The sequence below is a fragment of the Schistocerca nitens genome, chromosome 2, assembly GCF_023898315.1.
Source record: "Schistocerca nitens isolate TAMUIC-IGC-003100 chromosome 2, iqSchNite1.1, whole genome shotgun sequence".
NCBI classification, from domain to species: Eukaryota; Metazoa; Arthropoda; class Insecta; order Orthoptera; family Acrididae; genus Schistocerca; species Schistocerca nitens.
The window spans coordinates 354,807,287-354,820,946 of NC_064615.1; the positions used below are offsets into that span (position 1 = coordinate 354,807,287).

A 13,660-nucleotide genomic window follows, 5' to 3' on the forward strand; every position below is an offset into this window, starting at 1 on the left:
GCTTTCAGAGGCAGTGGCTCCTTCTTCTGGCAGAAGATTTGAAGGGAAAGGAAGAGGGATGAAGGAGATGACTGGTGAGGTTCAGGAAATGAGGAGAGTCACAAAAAGTCACCCAGAACCCAGAGGTCAAGTGAGACTTACCAGATGGGAAAGTCTAATTGTTGGGGACTGTACCAGACAAGATTTGAAAACCTGAGAGCTTAAAGGTGGAATAGAGTTATAAGCTAGACAGAGATTACTTACAAAACATCATGCATAAGTCAATAAGAGTGCATTATACATGGTGGATATGAGAGGTGGAGTTGCAGGGAAAAATAGATCAGAAAATAATAGATATAGATAACTAAAAGGGAGTGAGGAAAGGAATAGTTGCTCAAAAGAGTTTCTGATACTAAAGAAATTAACATAAATTAAGGATAGGTGGGTGGTGAGAACCAAGGACATGTTGTTATGCTAGTTCTGGCCTTTGGAATTCTGAGAAATATTGAGTGTTGCCAGTATGCACCTTATGTTTATGCCCATTCATTCTAACTGATATCTTGGTGGTAGTGATACCAGTATAGAAGGCTGAGCAGTGTTTACATAACAGTTGGTGCATGACATGTGTTGTAGGAGGGTACATAGGAAAGTCTTACAGAAGAGAGGGTCACAGGGGTAGGGGCCATAGGGTAGGAAAATGGGTGCAGAAGGAGCACAGGATGTGACCAGAATATTATATTGCAGAGATTGGGAAGGGTGATGTAAAGATAGTCTAGGTGTGGTGGGAAAAATCTCAGACAGAATGGACCTCATTTCAGGGCATAATTTTAAGAAGTCACAGCCTTGTTGAGTACATAGCAACAAAGGTGCTTTGGTATAAGTTGTTTCACTTCTGTTGTATTCAGAAACAGAGACCTCTTCCTTCCACCTCTTAGATTACAGCTGTAAAATGTTTTGATTTTAATGAAGAAGGCATGGCAGGAGATGTGTATCTTCCAAACTTTCCAGAATCATGTTTCAATGATGGTATACGCTCACTGAGGAAATACTGGACGAGGTTTATTAACCTAAAATGGAGCTATGTCAAAAAGAAGAGCAATTTTGACAGAAAAAATGGACTTTCACTGTGAGGCCTAGAACTGTACGCCTTGTGTTGTACAGTAGCTTTGTGTTGCAATTATTGTCTGAATATTCTTCTGTTAATTGTATGAGTAATATTTTCTCAATTCATGAAGTACCTAAATGCACTTTAACATAACAGAATACTTTTCCTTTCTCTCTGTAATTTTATCACTAAATTGTGTTTACCAAACAAATTATTTTAATCTCTGTGAGGCATTTTAATTGTCTATTGTAACATGTGTATTCTTTGAATTTTCATTTATTTAATTATTTTCCAGGAAGGAAATGAATGCTATAAAAGTTATGCAGTACATTCGAGCTGTTACTCTGTCAATGGGTCTTTTTGTTACTCGACTCTCAACATTTGTCAGCATTGTAATATTTGTCATGATTGGAGAAAACATAACTGCCGACAAGGTCAGTGATAATACTCAGTGTGTTTAAACAAAGTTTGGTACTTGGTTCACTTCTATTATGTAGCTATATAATTAACAGGCTTTTAAGCATTTATTATTTTTGCTTGCATTAGAAGTGTGCTTAAAAAGAAATGACAGAAACACAGCCATGCCAGACACAACCAAAACAGTTGTTGGACAGGCATGTAATTACTTCACAACAAAGTTTCATTCTTAATCTTACAAAAATCTGTCATACAGTACGAAAGGGAAACAATTATTTCTTCATTCGTGAAAAGGCTACTGTTAACCGCTTACTAGATAAAATTCAATGTTTGAAGTGATTGGTTCTCAAGCTGACATTTGATTAAAATGGTAACAACTCACTGATAAGCTAATAAAAAAACAAAGTTTCGTCCATTGTGCCATAAAAAGTTATTTTCATTGTCTTACATCACAGACTAAGATGCAGACCTAATCTGCAAATAGATCTCACATGCCCTTTCCCTTCGTATCCCCAATCCTCCCACCACCTGCAAGAATCAGCTACAAAGGAACGCCCCCTTTGTCAGTCAGTACCACCCGAAACTGGAACAACCGGACCACATTTTTTGTCAGGGCTTTGCTTATCTATCATCATGCCCTTAAATGAGGGACATTCTACCAAAGATCCTTCCTACCCCTCCTAAGGTGATGTTCCATTTCACCCAACCTTCACATCATCATCCCTATGCCACTCTCAGTCCCAACATGTGGAAGGCACAGGTGCAATAGCAGTCCACTCCACACCTCAGCACTTTCTGTTCCAGTCCTGTCACAGACTTATCCTACCCCATCAGAGGCAGGGTCACCTGTGAAAGCAGCCAAGTTATATAGCAGCTTTGCTGCAATCATTGCACAGCTGTTTAATTGGTATGACTATCAATCAGCTGCCCACCAGGATGAACAGCCACCGCCAAACTCCGACCCAGAGCAAGGAGGCCACCCTGTGGTGTAACATCCAGCCGAACATAACATGCTTGATTTCCCTGACTGCTTCACTACCTGAGCCATATGAAACCTGCCCTCCACCATCAGATTATCTGAACAGCACAGATGAGAGTTATCTTTACAGCACATTCTTTGCTCATGAAATTATCCCGGCCTCAATGGTGATTTACAGCCCCCACACCCTCCACCCAACAGTTTCCACCCCCTCTGTCCTATCACATCCTCCGTGTTCTCATCTCCCACCCTCTTTGTGTGTTGCCCTTTGCCATTGCACCTGCCCATATTTCTCCTTCACTGCTCCTTTTCACTGCATATACCCCCCCCCCCCCCTCCCCTCATCTCCCTGCCCGACAACCTTCCTATGCTGCACCAGTTTGCAGTTGGCTGTGTAGTCCCTGAATGCTCCACCAGATAGTGCTCTTCTCTCCCCCCCCCCCCCCCCCCACTCATGTCCTACTATCTCTTCCCATTCCCCACCACCTCAAGATTGCTGCTTCTGTTCTTTGTGACAGATACAGTCCAGTCAAAGTGGCCAGAGATGGTGTACATACGTTTGTGAGTGTGCTTGCTTCCATGAAAGAATGTGTGTGTTTTCATTTCTGATGAATGCTTTGACCAATAGCTAATGTGTAAGGGTCTTATTGTTGTGTCTGTCTGCAGCTCAGTGTGCTGCATTTATGGTGTAGCAATTTATCTTTCCTTTAAATTGTTAGACAAAATGCTAATATATTTTAAACACTAATTGCTATTTGTTATATTATGAGGTATTTTTCAGGGAAAATATATCCAAAAGAATTAAAAATCTCTTATTCTGCAATCATATACAATAAAAAGTTATGTAAAGTTTATAACTGAACATTTTGTACACACTCATTCAAGGACCTTGGTCATCATACATCGATAAAAGTATTTTCATTCTCCACTTTTATGTACATAAAAGTAATTTTTATGTTGACTTGACATTTGTACTGCAGATATAATCTGTGGTCTGCAATTATAGTGCTAAGTTTCTTTTTTCTTTTTTTGTTGTTCTTTTTTTTAAGTTACCCACATAAAGCAAGGGACTAGAAGTCCCCAAAAACTCTGACCTAATTAAAAAGTCGCTGATGCTGAGCAGTGGCTTTACTGAGGCAATTTTCCCTGTCAATTTAGTGACATAAATCTAAACCAGTTGGCATTCAAGTAGCTCCGGTGCTCTGTGATGTTAGTGGGAAGTATGCAGACCCTACATCAAATGAAATACCCTCGGGAGTGTCAGGTGATGGAACCTACTGGGTAGCTTTGCCTTGGTGGATCCGCTTCAAAGCCCATAACCATCAGGGCTTGTATCTGCAGCTCGTGGCTAGCATTTCTACCTCTGGATCATGGGGTCCCAGGTTCTATTTCCAGCTGGGCCAGGGATTTTCTCCACCCAGGGACTGAGTGTTTGTGTTGCCCTCATCATCTCATCATTCAGGAAGTGGCGAGATTGGAACTGGGAAGATTGGTAACTTGTACAGGTGCTGATGATCATGATGTTGAGTGCCCCACAAACCAACATCATTATCATCATCATCATCAGGGCTCACTGACAGCCCAGAGATCAGTTGCTAGTTGCTAATGCTACTCAATGTGGCTGCTTAATGAGGTGATGCTCCTCCCTCCTTCTGTTCTCCAAATTCCAGACTGCTGCTGAACCTGTGAACTACTAAGCCAACATAGTACTATTGTGTATACAGTTTTCCCCCTGCCCTGTTGTACCCTGTTCACCACATCACTATTTACATTTCATGCATTGTTCATTCTTTTTCCCAACACACTCCTTCACACAGTGGATGGCAACTGGAATACTCAGAATGTTCCATCACTTTGGGTAATTTTGTGACTGCTCCATTGGGTTGGTAGGTAACAGACTGGGAGATCAGGTGAGCGTGTCTGTAAGGCAAATTCCTGAGTAAAAGTAATATTTTGGGGTTATTACTGACATCATACAATATATCATAACTGCATATTGCATTATTGATTGTTTTGTTATTAATTTTTATCCATACAGACAACTATAAACAATTTACTACATTTATATGCAAATTTTGCCATTGCTATGAATTCTCTATATACAAATGTAGTATGAGATCAGCATGAGTCTTCCAGACTTACTTGGCAATACCTGCTATAAAAGCAACCATAGTTAAATTTGAACATGTTTGTATCAACCACAGCCAGCATCTGCATGTGTTGTTTTAGTGCACTAGTGTTGGCCCAAGTTCAAGTGTCAATTTTCGTGTGTGCACCAAGTAGTCCCGCACATTCCACTAGGGCCGCTGTGTTTTGTTCTTGCAATGTGCAGAGCTTTTATCCATTGTTTTGTTACTTTTTGTATGTTCACTATTCTATGTTTTTTTCTCTTTAGTCTTTAGTAGGTTACTATGTACAACATACCCAGTAATGTATCCAACAATGAGCTCACTAAGTGCAACTGATCTGTTCTCACATTCCTAGTCTAATGAGCCTGGTATTTAGCATTCATCTCCATGAGCTCTGTAGTTAACATTCTATGATCAAGTAAACTTCTGTTGTTGTGGTGAAGATACTCTGGTGTCCATATTTTTCCTGTAGCAGGCATAGTAGGGTCCCAAGGCCTGATTCTCATACCGAGCAACCAAACTGTGGCCCCAACATGATCAACGGCCTGCATCTATGTAACACAAGTAAACAACACAGTGGATGAAAGTCTGGAGCATGTGAACCCAACAGTGTCCAGACTGGTTGTGAGGCTACCACCATTATGGCCGCACAACCCAGACTTGTGGTTGCCCAGGTAGAGGCAATTCTTTTCTATTCTGGTTTGACTGCAGATGCTCCTAAATTCGCATTGATGGTGAGCCAACTGGAACAGCAATATGCGGCAGAAGTTCAGGACATCATTGTCACTCCAACTGAAGGGAATGCATACGACCACTTGAAGTCGAAACTGATCTGCAGTGTTTGCGCATCTCAAGAGGAGTGCTTTAGAGAGGTATGGACCCAAGAGGATATTGGTGACTGAAGTATCTTAGAAGAATTGGCCAAAAAAGTACTGGATGCTGTGTCGCCTGCACCTGTTACTGTATCAGATGTGCAGTGTGATAGTGCAACCACCATGGAAGTGCTTGCTGAGTATGAGGCATTAGCAGTGAAAGTCAGTGAGCTAATGCAACAGATTAGACAGCTGGTAGCAAGTGGCAGTGTTGGTGGAGATCACAACTGGCAAGGGGATAGAAGACACTCTTGCAGCAGGGCCACATCTCACTCACCGGTGCCAATATCTGATGTGCAGAATGATACCTGCTGGTACCAAGGGCATTTTGAGAAACTTGTACAACAATTCATGAAGCTGTGTGCATGCCCAAATGAACCATAGGCACTTTGTTGCATTGCTGGCCAATGTCAGAATACCTATTGATCAGTGATCAATGCACTGGCCATAAGTACCCAATAGACAAGGATCCAATTTATGCATCCACCCATGCACGCTGCTACATTAGTGCTGACCACATACGACATTCTGTCTGTTGGCTGTGAATAATTCGCCTATCTCTGCACTTGGCCTGCACAGAATAGAGCTGGATTTTGGCCTCTGTTGCACCTTCCCATGGAATTTTGCTGTGGCAGACAAGGGTGAACCACTTATAGGTGTGGATTTCTTGGCATACTATGACCTTTTGCCAGACATGTCCAATGCTCACCTTGTGGACCAGACCACCCGGCTGACGGCCACAGACTTCTGGCACAAGACACCCATCCAATCCGCATAGCTGATAACCACTGTGGACAACAAATATGCCATGCTACTGAGAGACTTTCTGGCATTAACGAAGCCTCCGGGCATTCTGAAGGACATCTAACACAACACTGTTCATCACATGAAGATGACTAGGGGCTGCCGATCTCCTGCTGACCTCGAAGACTAGTGTCAGGCAAGATGAAGATAGTGAAGATCAAGTTCGATAACACAACCAAAGAGGGAATTATGCATGTGTCTGATAGCTCCTGATCTTTGTTCCTGCACCTCATTCCTAAAATGTGCAGTGCATGGCAGCCTTGTGCAGAGTGCAGAACTTTGAATACCCACATGATTCCTTACAGATACCTGGTACCTCTGCTGCACAACACAACTTTGTATTGAGCAGTGCTCTTGTGTGCAGAGTACTTTATTGTGCCAAGGTCTAACACATATTCCAATGGCAGACAAGGACATCCCAAAGACAGCCATTTTTATGCCTATTTGAGAGGAAGTTCATGACTTTCAGCATCCAGAATGTGGTGCAGTAGTGGCAGAGGTTTGCCGATTCAGTGCTAATGGTCTGTTGTTTTGTCTTGTGTACCTGAACAACATCTCAGTGTCCTCTGCATCACCAGAAGAACATTGCCAGCATTTTGTCCATGTTTTCCAATGACTGAGTGAACACAGACTCATACTGAACATTGTGAAGTGTGTCTTTGGAGAGTTGCAGATTGACTTTGTAAGCCAATTACCCCCTCTGGATCACTGCCATTTGCCGGACAAGGTTGAGGCTACTTGTCAGCTGCCCCGGTCAGTCACATACTAAGAACTAAGGTGCTATTTAGGTGTGCTGAATTTTTATTGGCAGTACCTGTCGCATGTAGCTGAAGTTCAAGGGCCACCGACAGGTGCACTGGTGGGCCCATTGTCTAAATGTAACTTAGCAATTACCTGAAAGATGATATGATCACAGTATTTGAGAAATCTAAACAAGTGATAGCAGATGCTACATTGTTGGCACATCCTGAGTTGAAAGCACTGTTGGCTGTGGTCATAAGTGAGTCAGACAGCAATAGACAATGTAGTTCAACAGCATGTCATCAAGACCTGGCAGCTGCTAGCTTTTTTTCTAAAACTGTGACCACCTCACAAAAGAAATGGAGCATGTATGACAGGGAATTACTGGTGATGTACAAAGCCACCAATGTCAGTGCTCTGCTGACATTTGCCTTCCAGCAAAATAGTGTGAGCTGTTTGCTGAGACAACACAATCAGCTCCTGCACATAACCTAATTCACCACGGACATCCAGCACATCTCTGATATGTACCACATCATGGCAGACTCCCTCTCTCGCATTGGAAGTATCTCTACAATGGACTATACGGCACTTGCAGAAGCACAGATATTGGATCATGAGCTTCAAGACCTGTTACAAGACATGCTGTCATCATTACAGCTGCAGCTCATGGACATTCTTGACACTGGTGAACAACTGTATTGTGATGTGTCCACAGTCAGACCATGTCCATACCAACCTCTGAACACCCAAAAGCGAGCATTCCCTGCACAACCTGAGCCACTCCATCTAGTTGTAGCTTGCTTCATGTGGGTGAGCGTGAAGGAGGATTACAGAAAGTGGACGAAGTGCTGTCTTCAGTGCCAGCGCAGCAAGGTTAGTAGGCATTTTCATGTACCAGTAGGTAATTACCCTAATGTCACAGTGTGCTTTAGACATGTCAATGCCACTGGGCTACTACTGTCTTTGAATGGCCAACGTTACCCGTTCACCATTGTAGACAGATTCATTTGTTGCCCTGAAGCAATTCCGATAGACAATATCTCAGCAAAAAATCTTGGTACAGGCCTTCCTAATGCACTGGATATTGCAGTTTGGCTGCTCTCTCCATATCACAACCAATACAGGCAGACAATTCGAGTCCAAGTTGTTCAGAAAACTGGCAGCACTTTACAGCATGAGTCATTGTTTGATGATCAACTACCACTGGCCAGCAATGGAATGGTAAACAATGGTGCTGTACCCTAAAAGAGGCCCTGATGTGCCATGTGGCCAGGTGGACTGAGTCTCTGCCAGTTGTCCTCCCCGGGCTTTGCAACACTTACAGACCAGACCTGGGTGGTTCCTTGGCAGAGCTAGTATAAGGGGAAAAACTGAGACTACCATGTAATTTTGTAGAAGCTGCCCTGTGACAAGAGACTGATCCATCTACAGTCGTTGGGCATCTTGGAGAGTACATAGGGAAGACATGCCTCACACAGCCATTCAGACATGTTACCGGTCCACTCTTTGCACAGAAGAACCTCAGTTCATGCTCACATCTGATGCTACATAGCGACAGCATCAGACCGCTTCTCCAGCCACCCTACACAGGTTTACACCAGGTTGTAATCAGGGGAAACTGCACCATGGACATTCTCTTCAATGGAAAATGTGCCACACTCACTATAGACAGAATGAAGCTGGCCTACATATTCCATGAGTCTCCACCACTCACGGGCCAAAAACCACCACCTCCTATGCCATCTGATCTAGTGCCCAAGAAGCGACCCAGACAACTGCACTGCCTTCACCAGCAGCTTCTGTACCACACCACACAACAAGATCTGGCTATCATGTGTACTTTCTGGTGTGCTTTCTAGATGGGTCTCCATTCCCAATGAGTGGGCTGTTGCGATCCCAGCCATCATCTGGCATGTGCTGTGTTAGTGTGCGAGTGTCAGCTCGAGTCCAAGTGTCAGTTTTCACACTTGCACCAAGTAGTTTCACGCTGTATTTTGTTCTCACAGTGCGCAGAGTTTTTACCTCTTGTTTTGGTACTTTTTTATGTTGATTATTCTATGTTTTTTTCCTTTAGTCTTGTATAGGTGGCTATGTACAATGTACCCAGTAACGTAGCAAACAACGAGCCCACTAAGCACAACTGATCTGCTCTCACATTCCTAGTCTCATGAGCCAGGTATTTAGCTTTCATCCTCATGAACTCTGTATTTAGTGTTCCATGATCAAATAAAGTTCCACTGTTGTGTTGAAGATATTCTGATGTACATGTTATTCCTGTAGCAGGCATAGTTGAATCTGAAGGCCTTATTATCATAACCAGCAACCAAATGTTGCAGTGCTGTATTGGTAAGATATTTGTGTGTTTTGTTCATAACTATTATAAAATGTATAAATATTGTAATGAGAAGTGACAAAATGACAGATTTTTCTGTATGCACTAATATGTTGTATGTAAGTACAATTGACTTTTATAACGAATGGTAGTAAATATTTAACATGAATTCAGCAGTCATCTCATGACTGAAAGTGTAAAGGGGCATGCAGAGACAAGCATATTGGCTTTCTTTGCTGAGAATTTAGAGTGGTGGGTTCGTGAGCAATATTGTCGGCCAGAGAGCTGTGGTCTTCAGATAGCATTTGTTGGATGTATAAAATTTCTAGCGGTCACAAGTTGAATACTTGAAAATTTCTTGAGACTCTGAGTAAATTGATGAGAATGATTCTGTACCTTGAAATCTGTTGGTGCTAGTTATTTGTCACTATAGTAATGGTGCGTAATGAACTTTAGTTTTTGTCGTGATTGTTAGTATCAATTCCATGCTGATGAACTTCAAGGTTTTGCGGCTGATTATTGAGAATTAATGTGCTGCTGCATGAACTTCATTTCTGAACGCTACTGTGTCAAAATGCACAGCTTGCACTATGTGACTACATCTTGCATTGCTTAATTAATTATTGTCATAGAATTCATTAATTTTTGCAAGTCCATGTAAGGCCACCATTCACATGCTTGTGTGCATATCTCTTGAATAAATATATAGCTTTAACAATAAACAATTTGGTTTAGCTAAGATTAATACCCTATGGGCTTTTTAGCCTTTTTTTCCACATTTCAGTTCTGATATTTTGTTTATTGTGTATATTAATTTTCACTAACCACACATTCTACTTTTAAAAGGATTTTTGAATATTTATTTGCTTAAGATTTGGGCTTAAAGGTGGTGGTGCATGACCAGCTCCTTGACCTCAAGTGAGGCATACTTATAAAGTTTTAGGTCATGGATTGCTCACACCAATCTCTTAGATAGTGTCGTAGTTGGTTTTTGTTTTCTTGGATACTTTGTGACATTGTCTGCCCACTTAGCTGCAAGTCACTCAGTGTGAGTCAACTGAAAAGATTGCGATGTGGCAGCTGAACTTCCCCAGGTGGGGACTCTTGACCATCACTGTCATTTTATCATTTCATTTTGGTGACACTGTCAGGTTTCTGTTGAAATGTTGAAATATCCAAGTGACACAATCAAGACCTCCCTATACATGGCTTTAACAACTGATTTATTCCCTGAACATTTAACCATAGCTATCATCCACCCACTACTCGAGAAGAGGGATAGGAGCAATATGGGCAACTACAGAACTACAGAGGAATCCCTATCCTAGGCTGCAGGTACAAGGATATTATTTATCCTGTGTGGGAGAATCAATGAACAAACAGAATGGGAGTTGGATAAATAATTGAGAGATTTCAGACCATGCAGAATCTGTGCAAAGCAGATCATTAGCTTAAAATTGATTGTGGTATATAACAGGAAATGTAACAACACTACTGACAATAACATTTGTAATCTTTAAGAAGACATATGATTATCTCCATAGACCTCAGTATTAAAAATTTGAAGGAATCTAGGAATTCATCCAAAGTTAATTAAACTAGTTGAACTTACTCTAACTAGCACCAAATAAAAAGTCATGTTTAGAAGAGAAATTTTTGGACCATTACTCATAAAAACAGGATAAAGATAGTGTGACCACCTACCACCATTACTATTTTGTTGTGAACTGAAATGAATAGTGAGATAACAGTGCTAAGATATCCCAAAGAACATGAGAGTTTAAGTTCCAAAAATGACATTGGTTGAAACTGCTTGAAATTTGCTGATGGTCTTACTCTCCTACCCAATATAAATGGGAAACCAACATGGCAAAATAGAATGAAAACTGAACAAAGCAAATTGCATTACAAAAAATGTGTACAACAAATCAAGCTCATCAATAGCTGCAATATTTAGACTTAATGAAACAGTTACCCAACCAGGAATCACATATGCAGCTAAAACCACATTCAAATACACACAGCAGAAATTCCCAGAACAGAAAGAAGAGTAATAAGGGAACGTGCAAAAATGAATATTGAGTAAATGGACATTAGAGAAGAGCTTCAAATGAAACAGTATACAATAAAATAACACAATCAAGAAGAAGTACATCCCATTCTGTGGACATCTGACCAGAACATAAGGAAACAGAATTTGTAAGAGAATAACAGAAAAATTATGGAATAGTTTGAATGGTTCAAATGGCTCCGAGCACTATGGGACTTAACATCTGAGGTCATCAGTCCCCTAGAACTTAGAACAACTTAAATCTAACTAACCTAAGGACATTACACACATCCACGCCCAAGGCAGGATTCGAACCTGCGACTGTAGCAGTAGCGCGGTTCCAGACTGAAGTGCCTAGAACCACTTGGCCACCGCAGCCGGCTATGGAGTAGTAAAAGCAACATTAAATGGATGGTGGAACTCAAGGATGATGTAAGTGAACTCCAAATTACAGTAGATGACCTAAGAAACAAAACAGACAAAACCAAAATGTTGTAAGATGCACAAATCAGGCTATATATGGGCATCAATAAAAGGACTACATGAAGGTTGATCTCAAACAAAGAAAGAAAAAAATCTGAAAGAATGAAGAAATGCTGTGCAAACAGAAGGGAAAAAAGAGAAAGGTTTATACAATAATATATTGTAATAATCCATCTTATAACCATTGTATTATTGAATTATTATTGAAGTGAATTGTATTATTGAAGAAAAAACTCTTTGTGTAGACCTTTGTGTAGTGGTCCAATGAAGGCAAAAAGAAAGAAAGAAGACAAGAACTAAGAAATAATGTTGCTTTAAGCCAAACTCAAAACTGTATTAATTTTTGTTTGCTTGAAAAGATAGCCATTTGTATTAAATTTAGCAGTTTTTAATCGTTCATCCAAATATTAGCTGTGTGTTTACATTTCACAGTGTGCAGTTGCAGCTAGAGCAGTTCTTACATGAAGTTCTGACAAAGTTGTTTGTGCACTGTTATTCAGTTACTAAATTTAGTAGTTTTCAGTGCTCATGGTGTTTCTGGCAAAATAATGGTTTAATAAACTTTTGGAAACTTTTGCCAACTGTGTTTTTTTTAGAGTGCACTTACATCATTTATTAAATTTAGTATGGTAGTTTTCGGCTGACATTACTTATTGTTTGCAGTGAAATATTGCAGTAAAATTTCCGTTCACTGTTTTTAATTTTATTGGGTTTTCCAGTGCTCGCATGAAGTTTTGGTTTTAGATAAGAAATTTGTTTGAAGTTTTTGTGGTATTGGTATTAGTTGTGGTTTATTGCTATTAATAAAAGTAGTTGATTTCTTAGTAGAGAGCAAAATTCGAGATCACTATTGTTAATTCTTCAAATAGTTCTACTGTTTTAAGGTAAAATATACATTTAGTTTTTTCAGTAACTGTTCAAATTTTACCATGAGTGAGAAGTGTGGACTTTGTGCTGTGTTTTTTAGTAGTGGGTTACAGTGTGGGATTCATTAAAAGTATTTTCATTGGGGGTAATGCAATGGGAAAGCCAGTGAGCATTCTAGCAAGATCCTCTCTGAGAATGCAGAATCTGTAGTAGAAGTAAGTTGATAGAGGAGCAGGAGCTTAAGATCTGTGCCCTTAAGGTGCAATTACAATATGCAAAGGTGGAACTAGATAGACTGAGAAGGGTAGAGGGTGCTGGGGAATGGCAATTGGCACTTGGCGAGAAGGTAGCTAGGAGGAGGAGGTATTCAGACAGTTTTACTTTGCGTATATGCGATAGGTTTGACCAACTGTCAGGGTTTAGTGGAGAGGAGGCTCTTGCACCTGTACATGTACGAAACATGCAGCAGTCCTCAGCAGTTAGGAATTCTAAGTCAGTTGCGAATTCTAACAGAGAGAAGAAGGTTCTGCTACTAGGTAGTTTGCATGGCAGAGGTGTGGGCCAGCAGTTGCAGGAAGTGTTGGGGAGTGAGCACCAGGTCACCAGTATTGTGAAGCCTAGTGCAGGGTTGGCTCAGGTGACTGACAGCATAGGAGAGTTATGTAGGAATTTTACGAAGGAGGATCAGGTAGTGATTGTGGGTGGAGCTGGGAATAGTTTTGATAGGGATGGGGAGTATAATTTAGATAGTGACCTGCTAAAGATAGCTACTCAAAGTGATGACACTAAAGTGCACTTCGTGCAACTATTTCAATGTCATGATCAGCCTCATCTTAATGCTGCTGTTAGGCATGTTAACATGAGGCTTGAGAAGCCACTGATGGCGGAGGGCATGGCTC

At 41.0% G+C, this 13,660-nt stretch overlaps 1 protein-coding gene across 2 annotated transcripts in view; it reads left to right on the forward strand.

Annotated features, from left to right (window-relative positions):
- The window catches only part of LOC126236177 (probable multidrug resistance-associated protein lethal(2)03659), a 298,489-nt gene that overhangs the window by 138,237 nt on the left and 146,592 nt on the right, over positions 1 to 13,660 (forward strand). For both annotated transcript variants that reach the window (XM_049945273.1, XM_049945274.1), the window contains one exon: positions 1,380 to 1,518. In XM_049945273.1, coding sequence (XP_049801230.1) covers positions 1,380 to 1,518 — 139 coding nt within the window. The remainder of the gene's footprint in view (positions 1 to 1,379; positions 1,519 to 13,660) is intronic.